At 39.6% G+C, this 19939-nt stretch overlaps 1 protein-coding gene across 1 annotated transcript in view; it reads left to right on the top strand.

Annotated features, from left to right (window-relative positions):
• Window positions 1-19939, top strand: part of C17H8orf34 (chromosome 17 C8orf34 homolog) — a 106994-nt gene that overhangs the window by 32256 nt on the left and 54799 nt on the right. The window contains 1 exon segment of the mRNA XM_061171581.1: window positions 17427-17574. Coding sequence (XP_061027564.1) covers window positions 17427-17574 — 148 coding nt within the window.

Genomic DNA, 19939 nt, shown 5'->3' on the forward strand with positions numbered 1-19939 from the left:
AGGCAGAGAAATAGAAAGTGTGCTGGGTACTTTTCATGGTACATGTTATAAAGCCATACACTTTTCCAATATCTGTTCCTAAGTAGACAGTTCATATCTAAAGATTTCTTTCAACGTGGACCATTTTTAAAGTCTTTATTGAATTTGTTACAATATTACTTCTGTTTTATGTTTTGATTTTTTTGGCCATGAGGCATGTGGGGTCTTAGGTCCCTGACCAGGGATTGAACCTGCATCCCCTGCATTGGAGAGTGAAGTCTTAACCACTGGACCACCAGGGAAGTCCCGGCAGTTCATATCTAACTGCAGCAACTTTTACACTAAATGGCAACTTTTACACTAAATGGCAACTTTGGGGGCATATTTTTCTCTCAACCTCTTCCCTCCACTCCCTGCCACCAAACAGTAGGAAACATGTCCTGTTCATCCTAGTATCTCCCAGGCCCTAGCATGGAGTTTGGGTGTGATTTTTTTTTTTTTTTAAAAGGCTCAATGTCTGTTTACTGAATTTATCAGCATGTTTCTAAATTTATAATATTTCCTAAAATTTTTATGATGAATTAATTTATCATTAATAATTAATCATTGCAATAAAGTAATGATGAATTCCATCTTGTACAGTATACAGCACAATTCTGAGTGGCTTTGTACACTTAGACAAATCAGCCCATCCTTGTGGTCTTCAGTTCTCTCTTCTGTAAAGTGAGGAACTTCTGCCATCATTTTGAAGATCTCTTCCCGTTCCTGTAGTCTTAGACTGTTCCTCTCACCTGTGGCCCCTCATCGCTTTCATATTGAGGCAGTCTCCTTTCTCCAGGTCCCCCCCAGGTATTTCTCCATTCTCCTATCAATTCCCCTATTTTCCTAAACGTTTTCCTAATTAGGCTCCCAACTTCCAGTTTACTGGATTCTTATCCTAAAAACCATAAACTAACACTCTGAGTGGTTTTTTCATTTAGCAATTTAACTTGTAGAAAGATCCATATGAGTACATATAAACTGCTTTATTTTGCTTAATAATTGTAAAATATTCCAAAGTGTAGTGTATGATTATTTCTTTAGCCAAAATCTTATCAAAAGACTTATAGTAGTGCTCAATAAATATCCATGTATATTTCTCATTTTTGAATTGCTAGATTGGGATTCACATTTTTACTTTTGAAATGCACTGCTAAATTGTGTTGCAGTGTTTAAGAGCCATTCCTTTTGTCCTGTGAATTGGCTCTGTATATTTTTTATTGGATTTTTTTAGTCAATTTTTCTCTTTTATTCCTGGTGTATCTTCTAAAGAAAAGCAAAATATAGCAAAATAAAGAAATTTACAGCCCTGAAACATAGATTATAGAAATAAAGATACTAAAATATAGCCTATGATTTTTCTGCAGCCACTTTAACTATTAGAAGGCTACAGGGCCTCTTAATTAATTTAAAAGCCAAATGGGTATGCTTAAACAAAGCTAATTAAAATTCCCTTGCAAATGAACGAGTGATTAATATCTCTGAACACTATCCTATTTATTTTAAATATATGCTCACAGGTTGATTAGCATAGCCTGAAAGGAATATGTAATCAAACAATTATCAGGAGCAAAGTACTTCAAGTACTCTTGAGATGTTCATGCTGTATTTGAATTGTTTTGCTGAATATGCACCTTTAGCATTGGGGAAGTTTACTGAAAAAGCAGTTTATAGCACAGCAGGGTCTGACTCAGCAACTCTTTACATTCCTGTAGCCAGGGCTGGCTTCATGGGCATGTGCCCTGTGCAGTCACACAGGTCCTCACTCTTGGTTTAATGCTCTGCTCTCACTGACTTGAAATTCTTAATCATTTTTGAACAAAGGCCTCCACATTTTTGTTTTGTACTGGACCCCACAAATGTTACAGCCAGTCCTATCCTTAGTATATTTTTCAGGACGAAACTGTTTATTCGCATGTATCCTTGAATCAGTATTCATCCTAATTACAGTGAAAACTTTAGAACGAAATCCGTATGACTACATCTATTCTATTGGAAACCAATGGCCAATGCATGATGATGGCAAATGAAGTCCTCATCCCTACAGGGTCTGTGGGAGTAACCCCTGCCACCCCAGCCCTGTCTGTCTCCCCTTCCTGGTTACTGAGAAGCATCAGGCATTGGAAACCCCTTGATGAGGTTCCCTGCTACTCCAGGAGTTTCAAATCTATGCAGTTCACTGTCTCCAAGTGCCAAATTACTTCTTGAAGACCCTCACTCAACCGGGAGCAGACATCGGTAAGGAGCTTTGTGATGTTATCTTTGCAGAAGAGGAGGTGACACCTCTTCTGTGATGTACTTTTATGCCCCCGCGGGAGGCTGTAGGGAGACAGGAGTGCCTGAATCACAGGGCGTGGTTCCCGGGGCCCTCGGGTCCTGTTGCATCCGTTGATGACTTGCTTATTCTCACCACTGGCTGCTCTCACTCTTAACTTTCTGGGGTTTCTTTTCTTTTCCCCCTTCTTTTGGAAGCCTCAGAGTTACTACATATTGAGTGAGTCCATTTGTCTTTTGACTCTGCACATTCTTAAGGTGATTTGATGATCATCTGTCATTTGGAGCCTGTCATCCAAGTTAGCTTAGACTGGGCTTATTTTGACATAGGGATCCTATGTTGGATCTTCACAAAGAGCAAAGAAATACGGGTCTCTTAGGACACTTCAATCTTGAGAGCTTGGGAATACTTTCAACCTAAGAATGTGGTTTATTCTAGGATCACTGGGTCCACCCAGGTCCTAAAATAAAATATTGTAAGTCTGTTGCCTAACCTGATCTCCCTAAGATATTGTAAATTCAAAGGTGTAGGCAGTCTGAGTCATGGCTTTTTAGGACAGTTCTCACAGACTTGCCGTGAGAACTTGATGGTGGATTCAGCTCTGGACTGGCAGAGAACATACAGCTGGCTGATTGGTTGTATGATGGGTCACAGTTCATATGTCATCTAAGGTTTTTTCCAGAGAGGGTCATTTACCTCTGACAGTATTCCAGTCTATAACCACCTGCGTCACATACACAGAGGAACAGCAAGACAAACACATAGGACAAGATCTAGTTATTTACCACTACTGAAAACTAACCCAGAAGAAAATAAACATTCAGTCTTTGTTTCCAGTTTTAACTTCTTCCCTAATTCCTTGAAAAACTAAAATAAAGGCAAATCAACTACTTTTTAAAAATCACAAAGCAAATAAAATAAACTCTCTCTTGTTTTCCTGCTATAATGAAACTATTAGAGAATTCTTATTGTTGGGTCTCCACTTTCAGATTTCCTGAATTTGTCTGACTTCTTTGGCCATGAAAAATACCAAAAAGGACACAAAAATGTTGGCTATTGGAGGAAGGAATCAAAGGTATGGGGACAGAAAAACCATGTTACCAAGGAAAAGGCACAGAATAAGATTGACAGAAAGTATTTCATTTACAGGGTGGAGAGTTGAGTGTTAAGAGGAAGGGAGTGAGGTTGTGAAACGTAAAGCAGGGGTTGGTGCTGGGGACCCAACCATGGGCTAAACGCCTGCGTGGACACAGAGAGGAAACAAATGGGAGGAATAACATGGACGATTTGATCTGCTGGTCTGCTGGTGGCTTTAGTTTCAGTAAATTTAAACATGGTTTCCATCCTTCTTTCAGTGTACCATCATAGAACGTGGTGGAAGGGTCTGGAATCATAGAGAGGGGGTGAAGATAGGTTAGATTTGTGAATATACAGAAGACTATGGGTATGACAGTCTGGGCGCTAAACTGGGAGGCTTGTGTTTCTGTTGATGACACAGTTGGGAGAGGTGAGGCATGATGGGACCTCCTGAGAGCCTTGTGGGTAAAGGAAGGTCATCCAGTTGCACTGGACCTTCTTGGGCAACACTGTTCTTTCTGAAGATCCCAGTGGTGATGTCTTGGAAGGCTGCTTCTTTGCGTGGACTGGCGTGTAAGGGGCTGTGCGAGCATCTTCTTTGGGTGGAGCTGTGGTGTGGGCGTCTCAGGGAGAGGAAAGCCACCCTCTGCCCCAGAAGTAGGACACCGTGGAGGCTAAGCACGAGGTGTGGGGCTGCAGAGTCATGTAGAGTGACTATACCCATAAAAACGGAAAAGTAATCACCTCTTACTAAAATATTGTTACCTGAAGATCTTACTAAAGGTCAAATTCTATATTAAAAAATTCTTTCTAGCATTTCACCATATTTCTGAATACCTGGCTGCCTTTGGTTTTTATATTCATGTTACGCTTTTACTTAGATTCCTTTTTTATCATTGTAGAGCATCTCTTTAACTTTTTTTTTTCATGGAGGGGGGGAAATAAACTCTCTGAATTTCATGTCTGAGAATATCCTTATTTTTTCCCACACATTTGATTTATATCCTGGCCCGTTCATACAATTCTAAGGTCATGTCCCCCGCTCACCCCAGTTGAGCATCTTAAAGTTTACAGCCCTTTTGTTTTTTAACATTGAGTTTTACTGATGAGAAGTTTACTATCACTCAGATTCTTTTTATTTTATAAGGCAGCACTTCTCCCCTCTGACATCTTTTATTATTTTATTTTTGTCTGTGAACTCATAACATTTCATCAGGGTATTTTTAGTTAAGGGTCTTTTCATTAATTCTGAGCTCTTTTAGTCTGATGCTTTGGGTATATCTCTTTAGCTTAGGGAATTTTTATTGTCTTTTTCTTTGTTTTCTTATCGGCATTGTCAGTGTATTCTTCTGAAATGTTTCTTAAAAGAGTGGTGGGCCTTCCATATCTTGACTTCCATACCTCTTAATGTATATTTCCCGATTTTTGAATTTTTATTTCATTTATCATTAGATTTATTCAACTTTAGTTTTTAGATCACTACATTGCCTTGAATTTATTTAGTCCTTCCATTTATATTTTGATTTTCGCAATTCTATTTTAATCCTCGTCGACGCTATGTAATATTTTCCTTAGATTTCTTATTTTTCATGGCAGCAAGTTCTTGTTTTATAAATGTAACACTCTTTCCAGTAGTTTCCTGAAATTGCTCTATTTCTTCTCATCTCAGTTGTCTTGCTTATACACTTGCACAATTTTTCCTAAAATTTCTGGTGATTTCTGGTTGTCGATTCATATATATGAATGAAAGATAAGATTTCTTATTATAGGTAGCTTGTATGGGTTCCTCTGTACTTGAGTAGATTCCCCATCTGACCTCTTCCTTGACTGGGAAAGCTGGGTGAATGGGCTTAGAGAGCTTAGCAGTCAGACTTCCTTGTACAATATGCAGGTGGAAATCCAGCATCCCCAAGAAAGGAGGGCCCTGCTCTGGGAGTAGAAAGCTTTCCTGTAGTTCACTTACCGGACTCTGTCCTCACCTTCCATGAGATGTGGAGCCCAGGGTTACCTCAAGTTGTACTCTGCTGCTTCTTGGAGTCTACGGCTATTCCTGGAGTCCTTTCTTAGACAGATGGCATTGGCAAAGAGTTCTCTGGGGACTTTCCTGGTGGCGCAGTGGTTAAGAATCCGCCTGCCAATGGAGGGGACACGGGTTCGAGCCCTGGTCCGGGAAGATCCCACATGCCGTGGAGCAACTAAGCCCATGCGCCACAACTACTGAGTCTGAGCTCTAGAGTCCGTGAGCCACAGCTACTGAGCCCACGTGCCATAACTACTGAAGCCTGTGTGCCTAGAGCCTGTGCTCTGCAACAAGAGAAGCCACCGCAATCAGAAGCCCTCCCATCACAATGAAGAGTAGCCCCCGCTCTCCACAACTAGAGAAAACCCACGCACAGCAACGAAGACCCAATGCAGCCAAAAATAAATAAATTAATTAATAAACTAAAAAAAAAAAGAGTTCTCTGACCTCACTCTGTGTGTAAAAGCCCCAGCTGCCAACAGCATCCCTTAGAAGAGGGAGATGGGTCTCAACAAGCCCAGCTGCTCCGAATGTAGTTCTTTAATGAATTACACTGATGGCTTCTCCTTGGCCTATGGTTGGTGCTTTAGCTGGAATGGTCTCTCTGGCTCTCTTGGGAAGAAGAGAACTTCCTCTGGTGTCTTGGGCTGTAGTGTCTTGGCTGTTCTAATGTAACCATTAGTCTTACCTCATCTGCTTAGTTCTTCATGCTTTAGAGTTTCTCAAAATTTCCAGTCCATTGATGGCACTCTTTCTTGTTTTCCCATGCTATTATTGTGCTTTCATTTTTTACATAACATCTTTTCTGTTATTCTAATAGGACCTTGGGGCATGAGGCTAGTCATTGTGTAGGTTTGTAAGGTCATTCCACTGTATTATACAAGAAACCAACTTGTATTTAACCTGTTAAACATTACAGAGCCACTGCTTCCAAATAGTGTTTGTGGTCTAGGTTCAGTGTTGAGGGAAAATGTTTTTGGTCAAATAAAAATATATAAGCATACACGGCATACTTCATATGTAAAACCATCTTGACAACAGCTGGCAAGATTATTCATTGCCTCAGCAGAAAATGGATTTTATTGAGTGATTGTGAATCTTTCTAAATCACCTTGTGATTTACCAGCTGCAGTGAGCCTAGTCGAACTCAGTGAGGGTTTATTGAAACTGATTGCTGTTTATTGTTCATTAAGGAATTTAGTCTTAAGCACATGATGTCTGTTTTCATCAAAACATATATAACTCTACAAAGCCTACATAGAGTGTATATATATATATAATCTCTGTGTGTGTGTGTGTATATATATATATATATATATATATATATATATATATATATATATATATACACACACACACACAGAGAGAGAGAGAGAGAGAGATTTTAGCACATACCTTCTGTGAATGGGGTATTAGGTGTCTGTAAAATAGAAATTTATTACCAGCAATTACTAATGACGTCAATTTGCTCTTTTACTTTCCATAAACCGTAGAGAATATTTGATGCCAGCATGCTGCTAAATTAATTTATGTAAGAATTTCTGGGCTTCCCTGGTGGCGCAGTGGTTGAGAATCTGCCTGCCAATGCAGGGGACACGGGTTCGAGCCCTGGTCTGGGAAGATCCCACATGCCGCGGAGCAACTGGGCCCGTGAGCCACAATGACTGAGCCTGCATGTCTGGAGCCTGTGCTCCGCAACAAAAGAGGCCGCGATAGTGAGAGGCCCGCGCACCGCGATGAAGAGTGGCCCCCACTTGCCGCAACTAGAGAAAGCCCTCGCACAGAAACGAAGACCCAACACAGCCATAAATAAATAAATAAATAAATAAATAAAATTAAAAAAAAAAAAGTGGTTGCAACTTCCTATACATTTATAATTATTTCAAAATTTAAAAAAAATTAAAAAAAAAAAGTAAGAATTTCTGTCTATGCTTAATGCCATGACTTAGTTTAATGTTGGTTTAGGACTAAGTGCCTTATCAGTTAACTTTTTGTTTTGTACATTGACTTGGTGTTCTGCATATTAGCTATAATTTTTCTTTGAAAATGAATATATAAATTTGTATATTCATCTAATGTTTTATAATCTTGGATTTTAATAATAAATAGTATGGTTTTCTTCCTAGCTGAAAAAAATTTTTTTTAAACTTTTTAGTTTATATCGGAGTGTAGCCGATTAACAATGTTGTGATAGTTTCAGGTGCACAGCAAAGCGACTCAGCCATACATATACATGTATCCATTCTCCCCCCAAATTTTTTTTGCTGATGAAATATTTCTAATAAAGAGGAAACATTCGTACTTAAATGTTTTAGACTTACTAGATTTAAGGAAAAATGTAAAAATAGACCTATCTTTCAACTCTGTGTCATCAGATTATATTGCCTACCACCTCAGTTGTAACTTTTATAGACCCCTGGGTGGCTCCCCTATATTCCTCAATAGTTTTAACTCTATAGACGTCTGGGTGGTTTCCCTGTATTTCTCAATAGCTGTAACTCAATATACTGCCATTCTTTCTAATACTACATCTGTGTTCATTCTTGCAATTTTTGTATACATGTAAAGGACCTTTCCATCACACTGACCTCTTTGTTGAACTCCTCTCACCCAGTGATCTGTTTTTCACCTTATTTCCTGTCTTAGCCACTCCTCTTGTTGTTACTCAATAACTGCAGTTCTCCAGAGTCTCACTTTCAAGCATCCTTCTCTCCAACCATCTTCTCCTCTTTATCTAGCTCACTGCCTCTAGTATCCCAACCCCAACTTTTCTTTGACCCTACCTGGATGTCCAATCCATTGATCCTACCACATTTTCATTTTCCCTTACCTCTTTGATGTCCTTGCTCAGCTTAAATTCTGGGGCCAGTGGCCAGTCATTACAATTGCTCCATTGCACGTACTCCCAAGTATTGCTACCTTGCCCCTCTCTCAGCTCATCCTACTTAATTAGTTAAACCATAAACCTGCCTAAATAACAAATTTTTGCCTCTTTCATGCCTACACCTGTGCAGCTGAACAGGGCTGGGAGAAAAACATGCTACCACACAAACTTGTCTTACTTTAAATTTGTGACAACAAATCTCAAGTGGCCAGGTAATCCTACACTCCTGGGTCACTATTTTTCATTTGTTTCCCTTTTCTCAAAACTCCCAGTCTTCATCTCCCATTCTCTGTTTCTGCTGTTGACACTTGTTTCCTATTTCCAGACAATTTGAAGAGGAAACCCACAGACCAACAACTGCAGAGCAGGGATACCTTTCTGTTTTGTTCACTGACCAGCTGAAACGCACAGTGTCTAGTTTATAGTGAGCGCTCAATAAATATCTGTTGCACAAATAAAAGAGAATGATTGTCATTCTAAAGTAAGCATTGAAAAATATTAATTGAAAAATTGCTGTGAACACTATCTGTCTCTTCTGTCTGGCTAGTTCACAGCTCCTTTCCCATGTTCATGTTGGAACTCTTGGTCTTCCACCACTGAACCATCCCTTGTTCATTGCTCCGTATTATCGTGAATGGCACTGACATCAGCTCAGTCATTCAAACCCAGCACCTGGGTGATTCATTCTTTAGGCTGATTTGACCCACTCCTTGCCGGGTCAGGTCTACTTTTAGAAATTTATGTATAAAGTCAGGCCATTGCTTTGCACCCTCACTTAAAGCACCACTATATAGTTCAGTAGTCTCTGAACAGTTTCAGCACATCTTTTCAAAGGGTAAATCAATTTCAATTCCTTAATTAACATCATTCACTAACTTTGCATTCCGTTTAAAGTAATATTCAGTCTACATGTCAAGCAACAAAGCCCTGCAGGTTCTGGCATCTGCCTACCTCTTCAACTCACTATTCCCTGCTGGCATTTGACAGCTCTTTAGAATATACCAAGCCCCACAATGCCCAGGAGTCTTTGCATTTATTCTTCTCTCTGCCTGAACTGCTAGATTTTTGAAGGTCTGGTTCTAGTTTTACCCTCAGGTCTCAGATCAAATATCATTTCCTCAGAGAGGCTTTCTTGATCACTCCCTGTAATATATCTTACCCCCATTTATCTAATATATTCTCTGCCTTTTTTCCATAGAACTTTCCAGAATCTATATTTATTTTACTTATTGATTTTATTATTTGTTTATTGTCTTACTCTTCCAAAGAATGTAAGCTCCCTAATCCCTGGGCCATGCCAGGCTTGTTTATTCTGAGATGAGAGCCTACTATAATTATGTGATATGAAAGATGTATCAAGGGAACTTTTGCTCTCTGTAGAATCTAGAGCATCTTATAAGAGATGAAACCACAGGTTGGGGACCGTGTTTAGGTAGTTTTGAATGCTATGAAGGGAGGTATGTGGGGTTTGTTTGTTTTTTGTGGGGATTTTTTTTCAGGTAATAATGCAGCTACAGAAGGTTTTTAGTAAAGTTATTGACATGATTTATTCATTTATTCATTCTTTCTTTTAGCACATGTGCCAGGAACTGTTCTTTGATCTTGGGAAACAAAGATGTCTAAGACATGTTTCCTGACCTCAAGAACTCTTCAGAGAGCTGAACTGGTAAACACATGATTTAATACAGTGGCATGAGTGTTGTGTACAATTGTATTTGTAATATTATTCAAACACTTACTATGCCTAACTAACTCTGCTTGGAGCTGATCAGAGCCTTTTTTTTTAATTCCATGTGGTTCCTATTATTCTGGTGACTTCTTTGAAGCTATATTTAGTAGGCATCTGTGTCATCATTTGCCCACAATTCCTTCTTCTTTTAATAAATGCCATTTTTAATATTCATATGACAATTTAAAAGGCTATAATTTTCTTCATGTCCTTACGACTCTAGCCTCAGTCGGATAGCTCCAGGTGGGCACCTGATCAATACGTCCACTCTGTCTCTGCTGGGAATATTTGTATTTAAGACCCAGAGCCTCAAAGTTCACTTCTGTCTGTTGATCTAAGATGTAGGAGCTAAATAATCACAGAGATGTAGGGTTATTCTTAATCTTCATTATAAAACTACTCATTTTTATTTTTTTACTTTCCCTAACTGGATTATATTCTATAATATATAACGAGGTAAATTAGTTGCCTTTTACTGTGTATTACAAATGAGTATCATAACCTAATTTTGTATTAAATGATATTTAAGAAGGGCCAAAGAGTCTTTCAAAACAGGGGTGAGAATTTCTTATTCCCTAGGCCTGTATGCTTGTGTTTGGATGCGTGGCTAAGATTGTTTGCATTGGTGGGTTGTTGGTGAGGGGCAGGTGACCTGAAATAAGCAGGGAGTTAACACACACCTTTGTAAAAGTGCATATATCCTAGTTGGGTTGTGCATCTTGTATGCAGTCCTTTAATGTATAGTGAGTGGTTAAATCTATGGAATATACTTGACACTTGTGCCTATCAAACTCAATAAATAACTGATACTTTTAATTATTGCTATTCACATTGCTTCCTTTCCTGTTGAGCTCAGCCTTCCAGTGAAATCTCAGTTCTGATTGGGAATGAGAGAACATTTAGGGTGGGCCTGGGCATGGTCCTGAGGTGGAGGAAGGTTGATTAACCAGAGGACAGTTTGAGTTCTGTGAACGGAAGAGTCTGACCGGAAAACATCAAACAGATGTCTGTCCCCTTCTCACTTGTGCATGGAAACCTAGATGCTGCATTGGAACCTATTTGTTGCCAAAGCCAAAACTCATAACAGAGCCTAGAGGTGTAATGAAGCAGAAAAAAAACTTCCTCCATTCTACTTCTATTTAGAAAAATGGAATGAATGAAAAGGCAAGGGTTCTGGTGGAGGTGGAAACCAAGTGGGATTCTATCAGTTGGGAATGCTGACATCAATTTAAAATAAGGCTGTTTCAGAAAAATAAGCTACTTTGGAGACAACTGATTTTCAAGTGGATAGTCTCTCATTTATTTGTTGACAATTCAATGCCCATTAACTACCTATTTATGAAAAACAGGTGGTGGTGGAGAGGGTGAGTGTTTGGAAGGTTGTGATCTCATGCAAATTTTTAATAAGACCTAATTAAAAAGAGAAAATTGAAACATGCAGATTTAGAATGAATTAATTCAGTCGTCAGATCTTAATGCCAGCTTTGAACTAAAATATTCTACAGATGGTAATGTGCCACATGCCAATTAATATTTAAGATAATTATGGTGTTGAGTAAAAAATATATTTGATTGACACCACCTCCATTATTACTATAGTGTAATATCCTGTATATTTATTGATTTAACAAAAAGACTATATGATGAGAAAGTCCTGAGATTTTGGAAATGGTTTTAATTTTGTTTCCTGATAACTTTCTACTGAGGCTAGTACTTACCTCTCAGGGAATGAAGTAAGAAGTAACTTACTCCCAAGTAAGTAATTAAGTAAGTAAGTAAATTTTTAGGCAGAATGCCATGCTGTCTGTTTGCTGTGTGACCTGAAGCAAGGATTCTTAACCTGGAGTCAATGAAATCTTAGAGGGTTAGCCCATGGATGGGTAAACACCCAGGAATATTATGTAAGATTTGATGTTTGTGTGTATACATGTACTTTTTGTTTTTTTAACCAAGAGATTCCATAGCTTTCATCAGATGAAAGGAATCTATTAAAATGTTTTCTACTGTTGCCTGATTACTCATTCCCTTAACTACTCACACATTATTTAATAATAAATGACTATAATGAGCTACCAACTCACTCATGGTTTTGCTTTTATCTAGTGGACGTTAAAATTAAAATGTATTTTGTGACAGTCATTATTGCTATTTAGTTAGCATTCATTCTCCAACTTATTAATTATGGCCATGCTCTATATAGTACAAGGTTATAATAGCCCTAACTTCCATGTATTCACATGATGTATAATACAAATTTGCAGTCAGTAATTAATGATTTATGTTCTCTAGATTGTTTTTCAAAATTTTTAAAAATAATGTTATCTTCCTATATATTTATGTTTTAAAAATAAATATATTTGAATTGGTAACAGAATTATAATTAACAAAAAAGGAAACATATCAATGAAGGGGCTGTCTCAATATATAGTATATTCATGAAGTTAAAGACTGCAGTTTATAATAAACTGTATTAAGAGAGCATTCGTTTTATAATCAGAAAAAATAAAGCCAATAAAAAGATGCAATGTACATAGTCTATCAAAAACATATGCTATAAAAATATCTGATAAAAATGGTAATAACAGTAGTGGTAATAATAAACATAGAAATATATAAAAATAATATAGAAATATATAAAAGTAATAATAAACTTGAAAATATTAGCTAACACCACCTTTGGGTAGATCATTAAGGGGGGTTTAGTCAGGAAAACAGAAGCCACTCCGTATCTGGGTCATATAGAGTTTAATACAAATAAGTTTGCATGATGGAGAGTTAGGTCGGGGTGCAGAGGCCAGGGAAATGCTGAAGGTCGGGGAGCTGTCTGTCAACAAAGGTGCAGGAGCCCACCCTGAAAATCACCACCTGGATATCCAAAGCAAGTGGTTTTCAATTCCTTGCCTGGAAGCTGCTGCAGTTCTCCAGTACTTTTGTACCACTCCTACAGCTATCCCAGTCTGCAGTGGAGGTTTCCACAGATTTGCTGGGAAGGTGATGTGAATGCCTCATCTGCCGTCACATCTGCTTGCAATCAACTCCAGAGAATAATTTTTTCTGCTTCTCTTACTTTCTAAGTCTTCTATGAATTCCTCACATTGGGATACTGTACTCTAACCCAGATCATATAAAGAAGATTCTGGGAAACAGTTCCCAGCCTTAGAAGAAAATGTTAGGCCACCCATCACAATAGGCTACATATATCCCAAGCACTTTATGAATGCTTTGCGATCATTATCTTATTTAATCCTCCTGGCAACCGTATCATGTAGGTACTATTATCATCCACATTTAGTAGATGAAGTATTGAACGTTAAAGTGATTAAGTTTCTTGCCCAAAGTCATACAGCTACTAAGTAGAAGACGAGTGATTTGAAAAAGTGTCCATAGGATTTCAAAGCCTCTGTGTCTAATCGCTGCCTTATCCTGTTTCTTCTATCGCATCTCGCTTACATCGGTAATATTATTGATATCAATTAACTATGAGTTAAATCCTCTGTTGAGGACAGCTGCTAATATATTTTGTTTGCAACTTGAATGCCCCATCTTTAACTAGCCTTTGAGTGCAAACAGGGTCATATTAAAATTAATACCTTTATTTTATCAATTCCCAAGCCCTTGGCCTAAAATTTCCACGATGTTTTTGTTCCCGGACAGGAGTGCTATTGCCATTTCCATTGTTTCAATTTATTTATGCCCACAGCCAAAACCTCCCAGGGATCCTTGGCTAAAGGAAAGCTTGAAAACCACTGAAGGAGCAAATGAGGAGGGCGGCCCACACTACAGGCCTGATTCCTGGTTGACAGGCAAGGGTATTAGATCCTTGGCTAAAGGAAAGCTTGAAAACCACCGAAGGAGCAAATGAGGAGGGCGGCCCACACTACAGGCCTGATTCCTGGTTGACAGGCAAGGGTATTAGTAGAAGCTGCTCAGGCGGGTACCCTCCAAACCTTCTTGCCAAAGTTCAGGGCAGCCTCTGAGCCTAAGGCCTGAGCTCTGGGGAGGGCTCTTGTCACAGAACTGTCAGGCGGGGACCCGGCCCTGGTCTTCCTGGTCCTCCGAGCTGGGAAGCATCCTCATTGGGTCTGAGGCTGAAGTCTCTGGTGTGGTGGGCAAGGCAGGAGGGTGGGGTTTCTGGCTCCAGACACGATTCAGTAGATACAGGGATACCCTGGCACACTGCAGCCAGCTCCCGGGGCGCTGGGGTCGCCATCCAGAGCGTGGCACGGTTCCCGGGCTCTGCAGACGGCGTCCCGGGACAGGCTTGGGGCAGCGGCCAAAAAGCCACGTCGGTGTATCTCCCTCGGGACAGCTGCGGGGGCGACTGCATTCCGGGGCAGGAAGAGGGTGACAGACACCCCAGGGACCCTTGCTGGGGAGCCTGCTCTCAGGCGCTCGGGCACCGCTAGGGCTCGGGACGGACGGGCGGGGTCCCCCGGAACCGCCTCTGCGCCGGAGTCCGCGCCCCCGAGTGCGCCTGCGCGGGGCCGCCGTCCGGCAGAGCGGGCAGCGTCGGCGGAGCGCGTTGTTGCCGCGCCGGCTGGCGTCCGCGCGGGCGACGGGTGGCCCAGTAGGGGAAAGCCGGATGCAGCGTCGGTCTGTTGGTCCGGCTCTGACACCCAGGAGTTCCATGGCACAACTCTTACGCTCAGGGTGAGAATAGTAAATGAGCCCCGCTCTCCCTCCCCGGAAGCACAGAACATTCCCTAACGGCGTTCGGCCTCCATCCCCGACATTGGCCCCCTCTTCTGGAATACTCTTTTCCTTATGGTGGCCGGTCCCTGACCACCTTCTGCGGTCGGGTGTCTCTCTCCCACCTGACCTTCAAGGTGCGCGGCTCCTTTCTCATCTCCTCGATCTGTTGGCCCCTCGGTTCTATCTCTGTGTGTCTCAGTCCTAGTGGGGAAAACCAGCCTTTTTATTGCCGGTAGCATCTTTGCAAATCTAAGGATTTAAAATGTTCACGTCTGGGAAAGAGTTTAAGTCCTCAGAATCATTAAAGTCCGAATGCCAGTGGATATACATGGATTGAGTGAGAGGCAGGGTAATTCCTCTTTTAAATGCAATAATCTAGAACTAGACTCTTGATCAACCAAGATACCCAATACACCTTATTGCAAAATTAGCTCTTTTCATTTTGTTTATAACGGTTTTTGTCCTGTTAATCTCGTATATTCATTCATGGAATATAAGGGTATGCAAAACTAGCTACTAGACGGATGCTATTTAAAAAAAATTAACAGTGACTACTTGGTCTAGTATGACTGTATGGTCCATCTTCTAAAGACAATATAGGGACACTTCAGTTTATTTTAAAAGGAAAAAAACCCAGAAACTTTCCATCTAACTTGAAAGTTAAAAAGTGCATGAGATCTTCAGAGATTTCAGGGTAGAAATTGCTTTAGCTTTAAAGCCCTGTTATCTGACCTAATTTTGCTTTATCGGAGTGCCCAGGCCTTCTGTGACAAGAGTAATCTAGTTGGTCCTTCTATTTATTTTTCTATTTTCTCATAGCTTTTGTAATGTACAGTTAATTTAAATAGAATATAATGCATCTTTTTTACAGTAGCAAAATCTAAAATGTTTTAAATTATGTTCCATTTCTGTGTAATTGGGTTTTAATTGAACCTTGCATTGCTCTACCATGTAGAGGAATGACCTCTTAAGTTATAACCATAATAATTAAGACTAAATAACAGAAGTGAAGAAGACCTTTGCCAACTGGTTGTTTGCTTACCTGTTTTTTAGAATATAAAAACGTCTTACATTTGTCTGACAAATATTTTGCTTCACAGTGTGTTCGTAGTAGAAATCCTTTCCTCTTTTTAGTTCCAACTTTATGTTCAGTCTGCACGTTTTTGAAATACCTTGAATTATTTTAACCATGTCTCCGAGATCAACTTGGAATCTTGTCATCTATAAAATCCATTTAGTCTCTACTCAGATAAATCCATGTGTTCCTAGACTATTATAAATGTCAACAAATATCCCTGAGATATGACAGCAGTTTCTTGTGTAGGAGTTCAGAAGAGTGTGTTTTGCTGGGCTAAGAAATCTATGGATGCTTTAATTGTTGTTTATTAGGACAATAAGGGATTTAAATTTCTAATATTTACCTGGGGTCGGTAAACCAAATATTTATTCATTCATTCAACACCACCTATGAACTAGGTAGAATCTAGACCCTAAGGAGAGAGTAGAGATCAAACCAGGCCAGTCCTTGGTCTTAGTGCTGTAGTAGCGGGGGAGAAGAGTCAGGCACAAACAGATGAGCAAATATTAAATGAGATGATTCTGGAGAGTGCTAAATACTGCGAAGAAAATAAAGAAGTGATAAAAGCTTATGAAGATTCATTAGGGTAAGCTTTTTTAAGAAGATATCATTAGAGACTGAATGGTGACAAGCCAGCCATCTGAACATCCCGGAAAAGAGCATTCAAGGCAAAGGAAATAGGCCACCAACAAAAAAAGACAATGGGATGGGGAATTTCCAGTATCCCTTCCATTAGCAGTCCTAATACCTGATACCCAGTGTATCACTAGAACCACTGCCTCTCACAGAATCTGAACTTAAAATGACAATTGACAAACTAGAATTCTGGGCTAAACCCAACATGATGAAATGTGACTAATATGAATCTAAAGTGGTGCATGCAAGTTCACAAACCCAATTGCACAGCACAAAGTGATGTTCAGTTGGCTTGGCAGCTGTTCATCGGAGAACAGTCTGGGGATTCTAATGGACCACAAATTGGCACTTGCTCTTGCTGTTCCTGACTGGCAAAAACAATGTGTAGATATGACCCTTAAGCAGATTTCTCCCCAATTTAAAGCATCATTAGAGCTGTCTAAAAATGGGACTCTCCATTGCTTCACTCCTTACAAAAAAGAAAGAAAGAACAAGAACAAGAAAGAGTGAATACCTATCAGGGCTTTTGGAAAAAGGAACTTCTGTTGGAGAACCAGTTTAAGACATTTTTTGGTTTCTGTGAAGCTGTGACTTGTTACTTGTTTCTTTCATTCCAACAATATTTTCTTCATTTAGGGATATTTATATATAGTTAAGAAAGAAAAATGATATTGGTATATAAGGCATATGATGAGGTTTATTGAAAAGTTAATATATAATGGCATCTCTCAAAATAGTAAACTGAAATTGAAAATTCTTTCTAGAATAAATTTCTAGTATGTTTTTGGACAAATATAATAATAAAAATAAATATATCTTGGCTTTGCCATGTATTAGCTGTGTAACATAGTTTACTTCTCTGCACTTCAGTTTCCTCGAAATGAGGACAGTAACTTGTGCCTGCCTGAAAAGATTATTATGAGGATTAAATTAGTGGTCGTGCTTGGCAGTAATAAGTTATACAGACGTGTTTGCTCTTATGATTAGATGTAAACATATGCTTTACTTTGCCTTCAGGAATTAATGACCAAGTTAATTACTGAGACCCCTGACCAGCCAATCCCATTTCTCATTGACCATCTTCAGTCTAAACAAGGAAACCGTGGACACCTTCAAAGAACTTTATCTGGATCTGCAGCTCTCTGGGCCGAAAGTGAAACATTAGGTAAATGAAAAATATATTTTACAGTTAATGTTAATACATTTAAACTAAAATTTATGAAAGTCTTTCTCTTTATAATGAGTAAATCTAGGCGGTCACCTAGGGTTTCATGTATTCATCGGAGACTTCATCTGTATGCTAAAATTTGTCAAAAAATCTTCTTGAATTTGAATATATTGTTATGTATTAGCTTCAAAATAAGAGCTTCTCTGTATTCAATCTGAATAGAAATAAGATTCAGATTTGCATGAAAAGCTTTCATATGAATTAAAACGAATTATTTTAAATTTCTTATCTTTTTATGAAGAATTTGAATTAAGTGCTTATGGAGCTCATCTGTGTAGAAAGGTAGACAGTAGATTTCTACAGAGTTACCTTTTTTGTAACCCAAATGGATAATTACTCTCTGTTTCCCTCAGTTCTAATTTTACCTTATGTAGTAAATTCAACCTGAGGAAGCTTTATTCACTCTATTGGGGAACCAGCCTTACCAAGTATGCAATAGCCTTACCTCCCCAGTAAGCACTGGTGATACAATTGGGTAGACGTGACTTCGATTTTTATTTATAAAATGTGTGTCTGACAGCTTATTTCTTCTACACCCTGGTCTGTTAGTTTGGTATTAGTATTTACTTCCAAACCCAAATCCCCACTCTCTCCCCAGACCTGTTGCTTGGTTAGCTGACTCCTCACCTGACTCCCACGGTATCTGACTGACAGGATTCCAGATGCTCCTGGGGAGAACACCATCGCTTCTCTTCTCTTCATGCTCTATGGGATCCTGTGAAAGGATTTTGGTTTTCTTTGGCTGTATTCTCACATTGGTGCCTAAAGTGGGTAGGGAATAGGGTATCCTCTGAAGAATGTAGACAACTCTGGTGTTAGTTATCCATACAGAAGTTCTCTGCTGCATACAGGGAACTAGAATATGAGCTTTTGGTACACAAAAGAGGGGACTCTTGGTTTTTCTTGGCCTCACTTTCTTATCGTTAGATTCTTAGTAAGGTGGCTCTTAGGCATAGGCTCTGGTTTGTAGGTGCAAAGAAGGCACCATTCTTCTGAAGGTGGACCAGATAAACATCTATGAGCTCACTGAAGCTCATATGAGCCCATATTTATAAATTATCATATCTGGAGAGACAGTAGTGTATTAAATTCTCTAGCTTTAATCAGCAGACATTTAATATCTCACGTTTTTCACAGGTCAGAAGTCTGTGCAGGGTTTAACTAGATCTTCTGTTTAATCTACAAAGCTGCAAATCAAGGTGTTGGAGGCTGGAATAGAATCTGCTTCCAAGCTCATTCAGGTTGTCGGCAGAATTAATTTCCTCGCAACTGTGTGACTGAGGTCCCTGTTTTCTTGCTGGATCTCAGCCAGGGCCTGCTCTCAGCAAATAGGCACAGCCCACAGTTCTTTGCCACATGACTCTTGCATCATGGCAGCTTATTTCTTTAACAAGTAAGGGAATTTCTTTCATTCAGGTTTACTAAGATGGAATCTTATATAATACAGTGTAATCATGGCATTGACATCCCATTACCTTTGCCATATTCTGTTGGTTTGATGCAAGTCAAAGGTCCTGTCTACGCTCAAGGGGAGGGAATTATTTAGGGCATAACATCAAGGGACAGATATCAAGGGGATCACTTTAGAATTCTGACTAGCACAAGTACTTAATGACTCATTGCTTGGAGAGGGAAGGAGATTGTTGTAACTCCCAGTTTACTAGGGTAATGGCTTAGTGCTTGTTTAATAAAGCAAGCTGGGAACACGGGACTAAATTTATGAAGACCCATAATAAGTCCAGTTCCTTTGGATGAATTTGAATTTCTTGTGGGGTATCTTAGTAGATAATTCCAGCAGGCTGTTGGATAGGAGTCTAAAACTCTGGGAGTGGGTTAAGGCAGGAGTCGCAGGTATGGCATTCAGGATTGTACACAATAAAACCATGTGAGTGGGAGAATGGAAGGAGTTGTGGTCAAATTTAGAATAGGGAGATGGACTAGCAGAAGGCAAGGGTGAGATGATATCTTTTGCCTTAAATTCTGCCTGTTTATTAGGAAGTGAGGTTGTTTGCTGAGGGCAAGAGGTTTGGGGATTGAATAGGGGAGATTGAAGTGAATGATATTAATTGTGAAAAGTCCCCATGGGGAAGAAAAAAAGAGTTGGCAAAGGAAAATAAAAAAGACTAAAGCAGTTCTGGGGCTTATCTGAAGTTGAAGACATGAATTAATCATGGAAACCATGGGCAAGATTGTGATTTTTCCCCACAGTGCCCAGAAGTGCTGGGAGGAGGGACAGGAAAGCTGTTTGAGAGACGGATGAGAACTGTAGTTGTACCCTAGTGAGGATGGAGCCTGGAAGAGC

The sequence above is a fragment of the Eubalaena glacialis genome, chromosome 17, assembly GCF_028564815.1.
Source record: "Eubalaena glacialis isolate mEubGla1 chromosome 17, mEubGla1.1.hap2.+ XY, whole genome shotgun sequence".
Classification (NCBI taxonomy): Eukaryota; Metazoa; Chordata; class Mammalia; order Artiodactyla; family Balaenidae; genus Eubalaena; species Eubalaena glacialis.